Source organism: Stigmatopora argus, chromosome 4 (genome assembly GCF_051989625.1).
Source record: "Stigmatopora argus isolate UIUO_Sarg chromosome 4, RoL_Sarg_1.0, whole genome shotgun sequence".
Classification (NCBI taxonomy): domain Eukaryota; kingdom Metazoa; phylum Chordata; class Actinopteri; order Syngnathiformes; family Syngnathidae; genus Stigmatopora; species Stigmatopora argus.
In genome coordinates, this window is record NC_135390.1 from 19,957,328 (window position 1) to 19,973,852 (window position 16,525).

General features: G+C 44.0%; 1 protein-coding gene across 3 annotated transcripts in view; it reads right to left on the minus strand.

Annotated features, from left to right (window-relative positions):
• Positions 1-16,525, minus strand: part of arhgef5 (Rho guanine nucleotide exchange factor (GEF) 5) — a 23,320-nt gene continuing 6,795 nt past the window's right edge. Inside the window, exons 1-16 of one of the 3 annotated variants that reach the window (XM_077597817.1) lie at positions 15,418-15,684; positions 15,199-15,329; positions 11,537-14,791; positions 10,601-10,643; positions 10,454-10,503; positions 8,701-9,071; positions 6,622-6,782; positions 5,596-5,748; positions 5,389-5,518; positions 5,232-5,306; positions 3,869-3,958; positions 3,650-3,792; positions 1,803-1,946; positions 1,657-1,727; positions 1,271-1,375; positions 1-422 (exon numbers count right to left, since the gene is read on the minus strand). In XM_077597817.1, coding sequence (XP_077453943.1) covers positions 286-422; positions 1,271-1,375; positions 1,657-1,727; positions 1,803-1,946; positions 3,650-3,792; positions 3,869-3,958; positions 5,232-5,306; positions 5,389-5,518; positions 5,596-5,748; positions 6,622-6,782; positions 8,701-9,071; positions 10,454-10,503; positions 10,601-10,643; positions 11,537-14,771 — 4,908 coding nt within the window. In that variant the 5' untranslated portion in view covers positions 14,772-14,791; positions 15,199-15,329; positions 15,418-15,684 and the 3' untranslated portion in view covers positions 1-285. Of the gene's footprint in view, positions 423-1,270; positions 1,376-1,656; positions 1,728-1,802; positions 1,947-3,649; positions 3,793-3,868; positions 3,959-5,231; positions 5,307-5,388; positions 5,519-5,595; positions 5,749-6,621; positions 6,783-8,700; positions 9,072-10,453; positions 10,504-10,600; positions 10,644-11,536; positions 14,792-15,198; positions 15,685-16,525 lie in introns of those variants that run through there. The other 2 variants (XM_077597816.1, XM_077597818.1) reach the window with 2 other exon arrangements.

Genomic DNA, 16,525 nt, shown 5'->3' on the forward strand with positions numbered 1-16,525 from the left:
TTTACACGTGATTGAAATCTAAATTTATTGAAACATTCCCTAAAATGTCCTGTACATTTGCAAAGTATCACATTTTTTACATTAAATCCTCAATTGTTCATGTATGCGGGGACTCGAGCTGATGACACATTCGTCATCAACTCATCTTCCCCTCTTTAGTTGATATAACAAATGTATGATTTTGCCTTATCTCCCATAGTTGGTCGAAAATCTCAGTGTCCTTAAAAGGCAGAAATGTTGCGCAAAAATCTTTTCATTTCAACCTCCAGCTTTTTCTGCCGCCACTCACACCGCGGCCGTTGCAAGTTTGAGAGCATCCGAAAGGTTGCGCTGTCGGACCCTGGCGTTGCTGATCAATTCCAAATGTGATTCCGGTACCCATCCGCGATGTCCATCGGACAGTCTGGTGCCCTCGACCCAATCTTTGGAAACCCCGAAAAACACAAAATATGAGGGTAAAATCCAAAGTACCATATTTTCACGACTATAAGGCGCACTTAAAAGTCTTAAATTTTCTCCAAAATAGACAGGGCGCCTTATAATCCAGTGCGCTTTATATATGGACCAATACTAAAATTGTTATCAAGATAAAATAAAATAAATCAGTCGATAGGGTACACCATCCTCTACAGCTCTCACAAGTACGGCAAGCAGCCCCAGACTCTACTATTTTCCCCGTAGAAAAAGTACTGCGCAGTGACTGCTGGGATATATAGTTCTTTTGTCAATACACCCAGTATGACAGCGAGCACACTCATTTGGTGCTCGCCGTCATTCCGGCTGGATTTACAAAAGAACTCCTGCTGCTAGATGTTGGCCTGGACATCGACATCAACACAGCTTTACGAAGCATGGAAGGCAGCGTTGGAATAGTTACACTAGCTACTAGCTAGCTACTATTTGCGAATGGATTGTGGCCGCCTGGACGAACGTATAAAACTCAGCGTTTTCGATGACTCATTTGGACAATTGTTCAATTCGGACACAGAACATGAGGACTTTGATGGATTTGTGGGTGATGATGACGTGAGTACATTGTAAAATGGCTAAATAAAGTACAACCCAACTCATTTTTGCTTCCGTTGCCTTTTTAAAAACGTGTTTTTAGCGTGTGTCCGTATGTTTAAGCTGGTGTATGTTTTGCCATGCCTGGCTGCGGCTTTAAAAATGGTGCGTCCTTTGTCAAATACAGAAATAGCACTCGTTACTGACACTGCGGTCGTGAAAATACGGTACACATAAAAAGGACTGGAAATAAAGGTGGTCTTACGGTCGCTGCTCTGCTGGTGCACCAGTATGATGTCAGCTTTTTCTAACGATAACTCATCAGGCTGCTGGGCCACAACAGCCCGGATGCACTGCATCTGTGGGAAATCTAAAACCAGACGGAAATAGGATGAATGTGCAAACAATGAAGATTGCATTTTTTCCTATTAGAAATATATATTTTTTTCTTCTTTAATATAGTTGTATCGCAAAATATCATCGATTGGTTTCCTGGGCCATGTATCGATAATTTTTGTAGGCCCATACTGTGAGATAACCCTGTATTGAAAATCATATTAACAGTAAAACACAAATACTGGACCTTACCACAGTGAGACAGAAATTGCAGTTCATAACATAGATCTATAACATAATAGAGCAAGCATTTACCTTGTGCCGAAGAAAAATCGACTTCAGGGTGAGGACGGGAAAGGGCGGATATCCAGCGTAGCTTATCACTCCTGAAAAAAGGCAGAAAAATTAGCGTATATCCTCAAAACTTTTGTTTTTTTAGTATAAAATACGTCGCTTCTCACTGTGTGTCGGTCCTTAGCAGCAAGGATTTTTGCAACGTGTGCAGTCTGAAGAGGTTTTTCTGCAGGGAGTGAAGTTTGACGCGGCAGTTCTCCGCGCGCAGCTCCGCCACGGGGGCGTGGTCTATCACCGTAAATTTCCCCCCTCTGAAAGAAGCACAATACGCGATTAGACGAAAATGCTATGGAATTTATTAATTTTTTTTGTTTTCATTTTATTGATCAATAACAGGGGTTTCAAACATAGGGCAATATTTTGTGGACCTTGTTTGACATTGAATGGTCTTGTTTTGTGATGGTCAATAAATATTTATATATAACAAATTGAATGAAAAATGAACATATGCATTCAAATAAGTGTGGCCTATGTTTATTTTTAGTCAACTGATTTTTTTTTTATAAACCTCTTATGACTTCACAGGTCCAATTCATTCTGATGGGGAGGGATGAATGAAGGTCAATGGCTCCTCCCAGTTTAAATGAATGCTCTCCGAGTTAGCCGTTAGAGAGCGCCGGGTGGTCGTAGTTCATTTTGAACTTGTTTTATGTTGGAAATTGGAGAATTTTACGATAACTATGGATTTATGTAACGTGTAACTCTTTCCAAGTTGTCTTCATTTTGGCGCTTGGTTCGATGGAGTCATATCAAAAAGATGTGTTGAAAGAAAATCCAAATACAGTGGTACATTGACCTACGATCAGCTCGACCTATGACATGCTTGAGGTACGATGAAAATTTCGATTGAATAATTCGCCCTAGATACGAGAAACATTTCGCGATGCGAGAAAGCCAGGTGGCCATGACATGAGAGGCTGTTTATCATTGTAGCGGACTGTCTTTTTTTTGCCGCATCTCTTTCGTGTATAACAGATATCTACGAGCACTGAACGATTTATTCAGACAAGTTTCCCCTACGCATCGACCAGGAAACGCACAACGCGCATGCGCGAGCAAAAAGAGGGCTTTCTGGGTAATGAAGTATACTCGTGCACACAACACCGATGGCAATAGCCAATGGCACCCTTTCCCAGAATAAAACTTCATTACCCACAATCAATACGTGGGTAGGCAGTTATTCCTTCCTTAGCCTGTTAGCTCCCGCGATCGCTCATTCAAGACTACTTCTCGTTGGCAAGTGGTCGTGCATTATCCTATTGTGAGGACATTTGTGTGCATCATTTTCGGAATATTTTGAAGGGAATACAACAGCAAACAGCCCATCGATAGCGAACGGGAGGGTGGAGGCGTGGCAAACAACTAACCCGGCCAGAACGAAGGTAAAAAAAATTAAAACAAAATTAGAATTCAGTTGTCTAAAGTTACATTAAATGTATGTTTGAGTGTGTCTGTATATATTAATCCAAGTTCATTTAAATTTGTTTGTTCCGTTACGAGTGCGTTGTCGTGGATAAAGTCCCTCCGAAACCCCAACCCGCCCCCTCTGTGCGTCTCTCTCTCCCGTCGGCGAAATCCGCCCAATTTTAGTTGAATTAAACCCATTTTATTACTATTAAACCACTAGTTATGTGTTACTTTGTTAATAGATGGCGAATTAGAAGAAATAAAACATTTTTTCCAATCCAATATCCTGTTTTTGGTGTTTTTTCAGAGGGTCGGAACGAATTAATTTGTTTTTAGTTCATTTCAATGGGAAACGTTTGCTCGAGTTACGAGAAGCTCGACATACGAGCTCAGTCCCGGAACGGATTAAAATCGTATGTCGAGGTACCACTGTATCATAAATGAATAATAATCCTCCACGGTAAAATCGAAGAGATAAAGATGATGCATCCACGACAGGATGTTGTTAAAGATCACGTGTATCTATTTCGTTCAAATGCTGACTCACTCTTTTTGTTGTGAAAGTAGCAGGTAGTCGTTAAATAAGTGCATGTAGATATTCCTCTCCGTGTCCTTGAGGGAGAAATCAATCAGTTCGGTGACCGGTCCCTCCCGCACTAACCTCCGAGATTGACTGATGAGAGGAAGCGTCTGCAACGGGGAAAATGAGATTATTTATAGCCATTTTTCTTCTGGGAAATTGCAGCAAAAAAACTCCCTTACATACCCTGCACTCAAAGTCCACCTTGGCACTGAGACACACCAACGACTCGATGCTTTTCATTTGGGAGATGCTGTCGTTACTCTCTTGGATCAGCTAGAGAGAAAAAGGAAAAGTAAATCATGAGTGCAGACTTTCTGTTTTAGGATCAAATTAAAATGAAGAGTATAGATGTATATGACATTTCCTGATTTTCCCCCTTTTAAATCAAATTGTCTCTAAAGTTCAAAAATGATCAAGAACTACAGAAATAATCACGGTTTAATGTTTTTTTTAAGTTAATACATAAACAGCCTTCCCTCGATTATCGAGACTTCACTTATCGCTAATTCATTCTACGGGATTTTTTCTGCTATTAATTATTAATATTTTTTCAAGTTCATAAAAATGTGAAAATCCACGCTGGAACTTGTAAGCGGAAGCCACTCTTGCTACTAGGACTCAGTACTGAAGGGAAAAAAAAGGTAGTTATAAAAAGGGTGACCGTACTTTGCGATTTTTCAATTATCGCGGCCATGTTTGGTCTACATCATATGTGTCAAAGTGGCGGCCCGGGGGGCCAAATCTGGCCCGCCGCATCATTTTGCGTGGCCCGGGAAAGTAAATCACGAGTGCCGACTTTCTGTTTTAGGATCAAATTAAAATGAAGAGTATAGATGTGTATTAATTTTCCTGATTTTCCCCCTTTCAAATCAATAATTGTAATTTTTTAATCCATTTATTTCTGTATTTTTAGTTCAAAAATCATTTTGTAAAATCTAAACATATATTTAAAAAAAGCTAAAATAAACATTGTTTTAGATTTATAACAAACTGAATATTCAGGGCTTTTAATTCAGTTCTTTTAATTCATTTATAAAAAAAATCTAAATATTATATCTAAAATGGTCCGGCCCACGTGAAATCAAGTTGACGTTAAAGCGCCCCGCGAACCAACCCGAATCTGACACCCCTGGTCGACATTAACCGCAATATTCGAGGGATTACTGTATACTTATTTAACCAACATTTAAAACGTTAAAAAAACATTACAGAATATTTACTGGAGTTACATTATACAAGAAATATATCAATATTTTAATGCAAAAAATTAAAAGAACATATTCACATTTTTCCCTTTTTAGTTTTAGGTTAAAAAAATAGTCAAATGCACACCTATATATTGATAGTATACAACATTTGCATAATAAATCTTTTAAAAAATTAAAAGATAGACGTTTTTCCTTAGATTTTTTTCCATTAAAAAAAAAAAAAACGTTCAATGGTGGTAAGAGATATACCTTTTTTGGGCCAAAAATAAACCGGTTGGGCCCATATGAAATCTAGTTAGCAATAATTTTGGGGGATTTTGGTGTCAAATAAAATGTACCTTCTCTAAAAGTCTCAATGCTTTAATGGCTTGCGTGGCTTCTGCCGTGCCCGCAGTCGTTCTCTTCACGATGTTCTGGAAAGGACGCAAACAAGACTTGTTAAATATGTCAACAAAGACAAATAAAGAGGAAAAAAAATGGAATACAAAACCCTACCTGGACCAGCAGCTTGATTCGTGTAATTCTTTGGAACGGAAGGACAAGGAAGGAACGCAAAGGCAGTCTCTGACAAACAGGACTTCTTTCCAACTTCTCCACAATGCGCCTGAAGCCCGGATTCTCGTTCCTAAAAGGCAAAGGTGAGAATGATTTGGAGCCCAGCGAGTCATGTTCGGCGGCGTGATGCCTGGAGGAATATCTCACATGAGTCTCTGATAGGTGGCATCCTGGTAGGACTGGTTTGTGAGGTAGGGGACGTAAACCATCTTGAAGCGCTGGCAGTGGCGAGCGATGATGTCACACACGGTGAAGTGCATGATGTCCGACTCCAGGCGTTCCTCCAGCTTTGACAAGAAACTAAGGAACGCAAAACCCACATTCAATTCCATTGAAATGCTATTATTTTCATTATACAAGTATAATGAACATGTATAAACACACACACACACATGCACACACATACACGTATATATACACACACACATACGTGTACATACACATATATACATACATACACATAGATGTACATGGATGCATACGGTAGGTCTTAACACTCAGCCATTTGTTTTGTTAAAGAGCCTGACAGCTGATGGGAGGAAGGATCTGCGGAAGCGCTCCTTCCTTCCACCCCCGCGACCCTTGTGAGGATAAGCAGTTCAGAAAAAGTGTGTTTCTGCGCATTACCTCTTGAAGTTGCAATAACTCTTCAATTAATGATGTAAATCAGGGGTGTCAGACTCGGGTTGGTTCGCGGGCCACTTTAACGTCAACTCGATTTCACGTGGGCCGGGCCATTTTAGATATAATATTTAGATTTTTTTTTAATAAATGGATTAAAAGAACTGGATTAAAAGCCCTGAATATTCATTTTTTTATATATATCTAAAACAATGTTTATTTGAGCTTTTTAATTTATTTTAGATTTTACAAAATGATTTTTGAACTAAAAAACACAGAAAAAAATGGATTAAAAAATGACAATTATTGATTTAAAAGGGGGAAAAAAAATCAGGAAATTTAATATACATCTATACTATTCATTTTAATTTTAACCTAAAACAGAAAGTCGGCACTCATGATTTACTTTCCCGGGCCACACAAAATGATGCGGCGGGCCAGATTTGGCCCCCGGGCCGCCACTTTGACACATGTGATGTAAATAATTCCAGAACCAGGTTTAAAAAAAAAAATAGAGGCGCACTTTGGCATCCGATGGAAATAATGTCTTACCTGTGGCTGATGGCGCGGACGTCCGCCAGTCGGGAAAAGAGCCAATTCCGATCCTGGGTGGCCAGCAGCGCCCCCAGCTGTTTGCACTTGACGAAATGCTCGACCACAATGTCCAGACTGCGGCAGTAGGACGCCTCGGAGGTCACCACTTCGAAACGCACCTACGATGACAGGAATATCGGCGGCGATGAGCAACGGGTCGCTCGGTGACGTCTTTTTGCAAAAAAAGTGGAAGTCCGGACGCCGATTCTGTTGAAAAGTTAACTGGTAACGGCATATCGGTGATTACGCATGCACGGACGGCTCCTTCTGCCAGGAGAAGAATGGGGAAATTCCAGTATTTCTGTCATCATTTTTAGTAGCCAAGAGTTGCGAAGTCAAAACAGACGGCGAGTGATTCATTGTGGTTACGCCTCGATGAACACAAATCGCAGGCCGCTGATGTCGAACGAACCCCCGAAGGAGCTTTGTTCGTAAAATTGAGTAAGGCACCTTTTTTGCTTTTTGTTTTCAGATTCGTTGATGTTTTGAAGTAAGGTTAGCGGAGATTTATAGTTGATAAGAAACATCTATTTCTTAATATTGTTGTATTGCCAATTGACAAGAAATGGGGAAGTTCAGTTTGACTCATTTTCATAAATAATGTAAATATCTGGTTTGTGCTAGTCGAGCGTGTTGACATCGGCAAAAAAGGCCTTGTTCGCGTTAAAAAAAACACTTTTTTCACATTAATTAAATGATTGCATTTTGCTTCAATATTTTCAAAAATCCATCCAAAAGAAAGAAAAATGACAAAGATGGATAACAACGTATTAGCTTTGGTAGAAATAACATTTTGACAGGTATTATGCAGACAATGCTAACAAAGTTTTTTCAAGATAACTCAAGAACGAGTACGGGGATTCTTGTCAACGTTTCAGGATGGTGAATAAATGTTCAGGGTCATGAGGTCAAAGGTCACAGAGGTCAGAAAAGGAATTTGGCAGTCACTCAAGAACAGACAAAGGGCTTGTTATCAAACTAGCTGGATTTTTGTGATATGAAAAGGTGAGTGGATTTCGGGTAATCAGGTCAAAGGTTGCAGAGGTCAGAAAGGGAATTTTGCCGTAATAACTCTTGTTGCCATTTTGCTGCCATTGATAGTCATAGATATCAAATTCATTTCAACTAGTATGGTTGAAATGGACATGGTTAGCGCGTCGGTGTGACAGTTCTGGGGTCGAGGGTTCGATCCCGGGTCGGTTCTCACTGTGTTAAATTTGTGTGTTTTTTTTTGGGTACACCGGTTTTCTCCCATGTCCCAAAAACATGCATGCTAGCTGGTTGAGCACTCTAAATTGCCCCAAGGTATAAGTGTGATCATGAATGGTTGTCGGTCTCCTTATACCCTGCGATTGGCTGGCCACCGACCGATTCAGGGTGTCCCCTGCCTAGTGCGCGTAGTTAGTTGGATTGGATTGGATAACTTTATCCCATATTCGGGAAATTTCGTAGTCGCGGTAGCAAGAGGGTAAGGATGCAGAAATAGGAAAGGCATTTTAGACATAAATAGATAGGTAATAAGTAAGTTAACAAATAAATACACGATTAAATAAGCATGTTGCTGAAATATATATATACTCACACACATATATATATATATATATATATATATATATATATATATGTTTGTGTATATATATATATATATATATATGTATGTGTATATATATATATACATATATATATATATATATACATACATACATATATACATACACATACATATATATATATACATATATACATACACATACATATATATATATATATATATATATATATATATATATATATATATATATATATATATATATATATATATATATATATATACACACATATATATAAGCAGATATATACATACATACACATAGATGTACATGCATGCATACGGTAGGTCTTAACACTCAGCCATTTGTTTTGTTAAAGAGGCTGACAGCTGATGGGAGGAAGGATCTGCAGAAGCGCTCCTTCCTTCCACCCTCGCGACCCTTGTGATGATAAGCAGTTCAGAAAAGGTGTGTTTCTGCACATTACCTCTTGAAGTCGCCTCTCGTCCTCCGTGATGTCCTCCAGCTCGCCGCTGTTCCGGACGCCGGGCAGTTCTCGCCACAACGTGGCCGACTCCGTGAGCGCGATGGAGAGGCGGGGGGACGAAGGCCTGCCCTCGCTCCTGGGGGGCTCCGGGAGAGGCAAGCTTTTCACGCTGGTGATGGAGCCCGCGTGGGACAGCGAATGCGGGTGCGGGATGGGGGGCAGCGGCGGCAGAGGGCGGCGGGCCGGCGGTGGGGACGGAGCGGGGGACGCCGAACTGTCCTCGCAAGCCGACGGGACGTCGGAGCGGGATTGGCGTAGGATTTCAAAGTTCTGGGCTGCCTCGCTGTACTGCTGGTAGAGTTGGGCGCGATCTGTTGTGTGGAAGCCAAGAACAGGATGTGAGAAGAAGAAAGAAAGAAAAAAAAAGAACTCGATCATATCATCTCATTTACACATGCTTGCTGGAATGCAAAGTCACAAGCGGCAGCTGCTTTTCCCGCAAGTTTGTCGATATTAACGCTTGCGCAAACCTGCCTGCAGCTCGCAGACACATACATACACACACACATACAAAGTCTTCCAACATACACTTTTGACATCTGCATTAGTCATGGTTGCCCTGGCTTGTTAACCCTTTATAGGGTGCTTTGGTGAACTCATTGGCTGCCATTGACAGTGCCAGATGTCCAATCCAGTTGGACTTTGGACGATTGTGGACGGATGTTCGTTGGCTCTTCCAATTCAAAATGGATTGGATGTCTAGCGCCGTTAATGGCATCTAAAAAGTTAGCAGTAATTATTTTGCCCTTTTTATAATTTTTTTTTATCCAAGTAAAAAAAACTGGACAGGAACACATTTTTTATAAATATATTTGTCAAAATAGATAAAAATAACATTTAATTTAGAAAAAAAATCAGTCAAAGTCAGTAAAAAAAATTATTAGCATCTTTCATTTAAAATATAATAAAAACTAAAATTTATTTAGTTTCTAAATTTTATAAATAGATGAAAAATAGCATTTAATTTAGAAAAAAATGTAGTCAAATACAGTCATTTTTTAAATTTGCATATTTCATTTAAAATATAATATAAACAAAAATGGAAAAAGTATTCCCAATCAGTTTTTTTCTTCTTTACTTATTTCTTTTCAAATTTAATTCATACATAAAACTCTACTCAAAATAAAAGACACGAGCATTCAACATGCACCTAAACAGCCCAAAACCTGATGTCCACATGTGTGGATGCCAGCTTTTTCTGGGGATTACTTCTTTTTTTATGACCAAAAACAGACACTTGCCCTAAAAAGGGTCGAACATCTGCCAAAAGCCAAACATCGACTTTTCTTTTGGAGTGGTTTAGCTCGAAAATTGTTTGCAAAGCGGTGGGAGGGCCTTAAGCCAGGTTTTCTGCACAGATGAATCACGTACGCTAAAGGGAAATGAGCCAGTGCGTCACGCTTTTCCCGTCTGCTCACAAGGCCACGGTATACATCTGAAGGAACTTCAGCGCGCCCCCGCCAAAGTAAAACGCCCGTTTAAGATTTATTAGGAAATTACAGCGAAAACAACCTCGGAATGTTTCCCGCCGAGGAGTTCTATTTATATTCTACGTCCTTGCAACTGAAGTCCAAGGCAGGACGCACTTTTGTCCCATAAAAGAACGAGAGAAGACATTTCAAAATAATTTAGACATGTGCTAACTCGCGTCGGATTGGTTTTTAGCATATGGACCAAGTGTCGAGGTACTCACTGAAAAACTTGGAGTTCCTTTTTCGTCTTCCGATGGTGTCCAAAACGTTTCTGGAAAAATACGGCAGCAGTTGTTTGTCATATAAGAAAAGACAAACTGGATAGATCATTGGAAATGTTTGATTTTTTTTTAGAGATTTGGACTGACCTGAGTTCCACCTCTCCCCAGCTTTTACTGCGATCATCCTCATCTGCAATGAGCAAGGGTTGAACTGTCAAAATATGACACACCCGCATTCCCATAAAAGTAATTGTGAAGTAGTAAAAAGTCTTGAAATTGTTGAGGAGTGGAGTTAAGAAGTGTAAGAAGAGGAAACGGTGACAGCGGCTGATTCGAGCGTCTCGCTTTCTAACCCTAATCAATTTCCCGGCGTTTGGTTTTCTTCACTACTTCCACCTCGGCTTGACTCCGCCCACCACCCAATTACAATCTCACCTGTGACGCACATACCTGTCAACCTCTGCCGATAACTGCCCTTATAAATGATTATGATTCCCCTTACAAACCCCCCAAAAACCTTACAAACACCGTACGACTCGTACGAGTCGTACGGTGTTTGTAAGGTTTTTGGGGGGGTTTGTAAGGGGAATCATAATCATTTATAAGGGCAGTTATCGGCAGAGGTTGACAGGTATGGACGCATGCACTGCAAAGTAAGAGTGAAAGCAAAAATATGTGATCTGAAGAAATCAAATTGGGAGATTCCACCCTTACGTGGGTTTTGGGGTATCATAAGTTAAGAGGATGACGCACAATACAGGAAATTTGAGGGTTTGGGTTTGATTACTATTGAATCAGTTCAAGGCTCAATCAAGCAAAACACAAAATGTCCCGAAAAAATCATGAGATATGCTTTACGTTTCAAACTTTATCGAGAAAGATCCAATGTTTTTTTCGCAGCGATCTGCCCGAGACCAGAATTGACTGAGCTCAAGACCTTCAAAATGTGGTCTGACAACCCAGACCGGTCTCGACCGTCTCGGGTTTTAGACTATGAAATCAGTTTTGATTGGTCTTTTTGGGACACCCTGTATAAAGCAACTCAAAGAATCAGAATCAGAGACTGCCTGTTATTGGGGTTACCTGTTGTAGTGAATATTCGAGTTCTGCGATCCCCCGCAACACCTTCCTCCTCTTCCACCTCTACCAGTGCCTCGTTTCTTCTTTCGGCGGTCTTACGGATCCCCCGTCTCCTCAAACGCGCTTCGGGACCCAGATCCCGAAAACTGCTGGTGCTCGTCAGGGCGGCGCCTCCCGGTTTCCTCGCCGCCGGGTCCGCTCCATCTACGCTACTCTCATCAGTTTCAGACGCTACCTCGGTCGAACCCTGACCCTCTGGAAAACCTGTCTCCCCTTCCTCCTCTTCCTCCCATTCCACTTCATCCTCACCCTCTCCAGAAATCGTTTGGAACTCCAATGGAGACTTACAATTGAGAATAGGACAGCTGCTCGGCTTATACAAAGTGTTGCTCACGCACAAAAACATGTCCATGTCCCCCCGTCTGTTTGTCTCTTCCTCACCCTCACAATTCTGTTGCTCAGGGTCGGCCGTATTCGCGTCTGCGGTTAACTTATCCAAAGTTCGATCAGGCCAAGGTTCAGACTCATTACGCATCGTCGTCTTTGGATCCTTCGTCCCTTCTACGTCTACCAATGTGTCGGCATGAATGTAGTGTGAGGGTGTGTCTGCATGCATGGCTGAAAACTGGTCAGCATGCATGTCTTGCCGGCCTTGCCTCGTACCTCTGGGTCCCTCCTCCTCCACCTCCACCTCCAGAGACTCTTCCTCTTCCAGCTCCAGCTCGGGTTCAGAGTGCAGTTCGTCTTCGCTCGAGTTATGAGAAGACATCTCCGCCGTCTCCTGCCGGCCGGCGGCCGGTTGGGACTCCTCCTCCTGCAACGGAGTGGGCGCCGGTTCTCTTGAGCCGTGGTCCTCGGTAATTTCTTCCCCGGAGTGTCCCAGGATTTCCCGTACCACGTTTTTGGCCCACTTAAGGTGCGGGGCTTGCGAATGGCGCTTGGGTTCCTCGGACATGCTCCAGGCGCCGCTCATTCGGATCCGTATGGCCTCCTTTTGTTCCGGGCTCATCAAGTCGACGTCAAGTCCTTCCAAAGCGGGTAGAATTTGATCGAACGTCACCTGAGGGTAGACATTGGCGTAAGGATTCTTTGGGAGAGAGGAGACTTCCTCCCTTTCGGCAATCGCTTTACTCCTCTCCCTCCACTTCATGAGGAGTTTTTCCGTTTCCGAGTCCCTATTAAAGGGCCCGATTTCGGCGTACGGGTGTTCCGTTTGCCTGGGCCTCATTCTCGGATCATCCGGCAAAGAAAACCTTTGGTGACTGTTTGTCAGGTGCTCGTCGGTCCTCCCGGGTGACAAACGCGGGCCAAACGGCGGTTGGCGGCTGACGCTGTCGAAACTGTGACCGAGACTTTCTGAAAGGAGGTTTTGTCTTGGCTCTTCTTCTTCCTCTTCCTCCTCGGCGGGTGACGGCGACACCCGGTCAGACTCCGGTGGCGGTAACGTTTGGCCAATGACGCAAAAGACGTATTTGGGCTCCCTTCCCCTCTCCGTTAGTTCCTCTTCATTAGCATGTTCCTCCCTCGGGTTAGAGGAGTTGTCATCTGTGTCCCCACCTTCCCAATAGTCCTGACAGTCCAGAAACTCCTCTCGCTCGTCCTCGCCGCCGCTGGACACGGTCACGAATCCGTCCTCTCCGGAGAGCATTCGTTCTTTGTCCGGCCTCCACCCCGTCTCACTTCCCCCTTCGCTGTCCTCGCTATTGCTCCCTCCCTCGACATCCCTCCGCCAGATTTCCCCAATATCTCCATCGCTGGCCGACAGACTATCTAACTCCCCCACGTGGTCATCATTCGTCCCCTCCCGCCGCTCGGCGTCCTCGTGTCTCCGACTTTCGACACGTTCTCCCTCCCTGACGGGCCTCTCTCTGTCTCCAAAGTCGTCCTCTTGAGATGACTCTTTGCTATTCCTGCCCCTCTGTGGTTCTAACCACATCCGTCTCTGACTGGCTGCCGTCTCTTTGCCGTCTATCCGGCTTCGCCTTTGCTCCCGTCTCTCGGCTCTGGCTGGACTCATACCGTCCTCCCGCTCGCCTTCCCTGCCCGACTCGCCCTCTCCGTGACCGTCTCCGTCTCGCCTGCGCCGCGGGTCATTATCCATGTCGCTACTCCACTCTCCGCTGCTCTGAGATTTCGGCGGCGCCCTCGGGGCCGCCTCCTTGAGCGTTGTGTCATCCCACCTAGGGTCAGCCTCTCTTTCCTGTCTTTGCCTTTCCTCCCTCAGCCCACGCGCTCTGTAGTACTCCCTCTCTCTCCGTTGCCCGGTCCGCCCTCCCCCGTCCCCCGCCGCTCTCTCGTCAACTTTGCTTGCCCCCCGGCGTCTCTCCTCCCTCTCCTCCCCCCTCCCCGGTCGGTCTGTACCTCTACGTCTGTCTCTTCCGCCGCCTCCCTTGCTGTCCCCTTCGCTTCTGCTGTGTTGATACGCCAACTCATCCCTTTCCCTCGCCCTTACCCGTCCCGTCTCTCTCTCGTCACTGTCTCCCTCGCTCCTGGTGCCCCTCGCCCCGGCTTTCCTGCGGGTCCTATCCCAATCCTCCCTACCTGGACGCGAGCCCCCGTCTCTTCGACTATGCGGCGAGGGCACCCTCACCTCTCTCCCACCCGAGATTTCCCTCCTTCTCGCACCGTCCCTTTCCCTCCTCTCCCGCGAGCCCCCCGGCGGCGGGTCTCTCCCGTGGTTTCGGGGAGCAAGGTTGGACACCTGATGTCTTTGCCTGTATTTTTCATACTTTCTCCATTCAACTCTTTCCATCTCTCTGTGCCGAGCCCGTTCTCTGTCCCGCTCCCAGGCATCGGTCTCCGTCCTTCTGGGCTTTTCTCTTTGGCGCCCGTGCTCTGGTCCTTTATCCCGCTCACGGCTTCTTCTCATCCTGGGAAATGTGTCCCCCTTCTTCACGTCCCATTCCATCTGCTTCTCGAACTCCCTCTCCAAAGTCGACAGCGGCCTCCCGTTCCTTCTCTCGTCACGCCTCTTATCTCGCGGGGCCTCCCTCATCCTGGGAGCGGGGCCCGGCTCATGGTACCTCTCGCGGAGGTCCGCATCTCTGAACCTGGACTTGTCTTTCGCTTTCTCTCTTTCCCGATCCCGCCGTCCCTCTTCCCGATCTGACCGGGTGGTCATGGCCGCCCTCGGACTGGAATCCCTGGAGATTCTCCCCCCTGAACTAAGGTTGCAGTCACGTGTCTTTGTATTTGGGAAAGATTCCAACACGGTGCAGGTTGGCCTTTTGCTCCCCATGGTATCATAATTTGTAGAACCTAAACACATTTCACACAGCACGGTTACAAAAGCAAAGGCTCACAGCGTATATCATGAAGCAAAAACAAAGACATTTCAACAAGTTTCAACGCGTTCCATTCCTCGCTGTTGCAGAGCTTCATGCTACATCGTAGCTTAACGCAGCCTCCAATTTACAGAGGCAAAAAACGAAGAAAAGCTGACACCCTCCTACAGTTTTTCTAAGAATCCAGTGTCAACCAGCAAAGCACGGCATACCAAAGGAGGCCTTTGAGAAAACACGGGCCTGTTACACATAGGCACGACATTTAACACTTACGTCTTGACAGAATAAGACCCGCATTGCACAGGACCACAAAAACTAAAACTAAAAAAACTCACAGCACGTCGTGTTTATGTAGAAATCCCACGAAGAGAAGCCACTCACCTGAATGTGAAGTTGTGGGGAGAGTTAGTCTCCCCCCCCCTGATCCTGCTCAGCTCTCAAGCATGGCGACTACACAACACACAAAGAGACGCTTGCACCACTTTCACATTGTCCCGGATGACTCAATAAACCTGAAATGTGTTACAAAATGGTTAAAAATCCTGCTGTTTACGCCTCAACTCCCCTCCACTTTCTGGCTGGCTTTCTATCTCTCCCCACCTCCTTCCTTCTTCAAATTCCCAAACAAGTCTCAACAGATTGGCACTTATCCTCTCCCCTCCTCCTTCAACACCCTTGGCTCTCGTTGTCCTCAATAAGCGGCTCCCGCCGAGCCCATCTCTCGTAAATCATCTCTCACAAAAACCAGAATTCTGCACGGTCTCGTCCCCCCCGCCTTGGCGTGGGCGTGAAATCCCTAAGAACAAAAGTACGCGAGTGGCTAGCTTGTGCTGTCCTGCTTCATTCTACTCTCAACAAACACAGGAAATGCACCTCGTTGGAGTTTCTGGCTCTTCGAGGAGCTGGTTGGTGGATTCAGAGTGGCTGGGTGTGGCTGCACAACCCGCACACACACTTGCGGCCAGGTAAGGTGATAACGGCGTGGGGGAGGGGAGAGAGTAAGCAAAGTTTCTCTGGCGAGGCCTTGAAAAATAACTCGCATTCCCATGAGTGGTATTAGGGAGGGGAATAGGAATGCAAAACACATTTTTACATTATTAAAGCAAAAGGAAAATGATTCGGCGAGGAAGGAGGACAACATGGGTGTTTTAGTTATTCATCTTAAATGTTGTTTGGGATTAAAATGGATTTGTACTTAGTTGTAGTATTTTTTTTTTTTGAGCTAGGGCAGGTGTGGGTTGGTTTAACGTTAACTTGATTTCACGTGGGCTGGACCATTTTAGATATATTTAGATTTTTTTTATAAATGGATTAAAAGAACTGGATTAAAAGCCCTGAATATTCCGCTTTTTATATATCTAAAACGATGTTTATTTTAGCTTTTTTTAATATATTTTTCAATTTTACAAAATGATTTTGAACTAAAAACACAGAAAAAATGGATTAAAAAATTACAATTATGGATTTAAAAGGGGGAAAATCAGGAAATTTAATATACATCTGTACTCTTCATTTTAATTTGATCTTGAAACAGAAAGTCGGCACTCATGATTTACTTTCCTGGGCCACACAAAATGATGCGGCGGGCCAGATTTGGCCCCCGGGCCGCCACTTTGACACGTGTCTTAAGGGTTGCCACAGTAAAACAGTCCTGAGAAATGTGATAAACATGCACCTAAATAGCCCAAAACGTGATGTACACATGTGT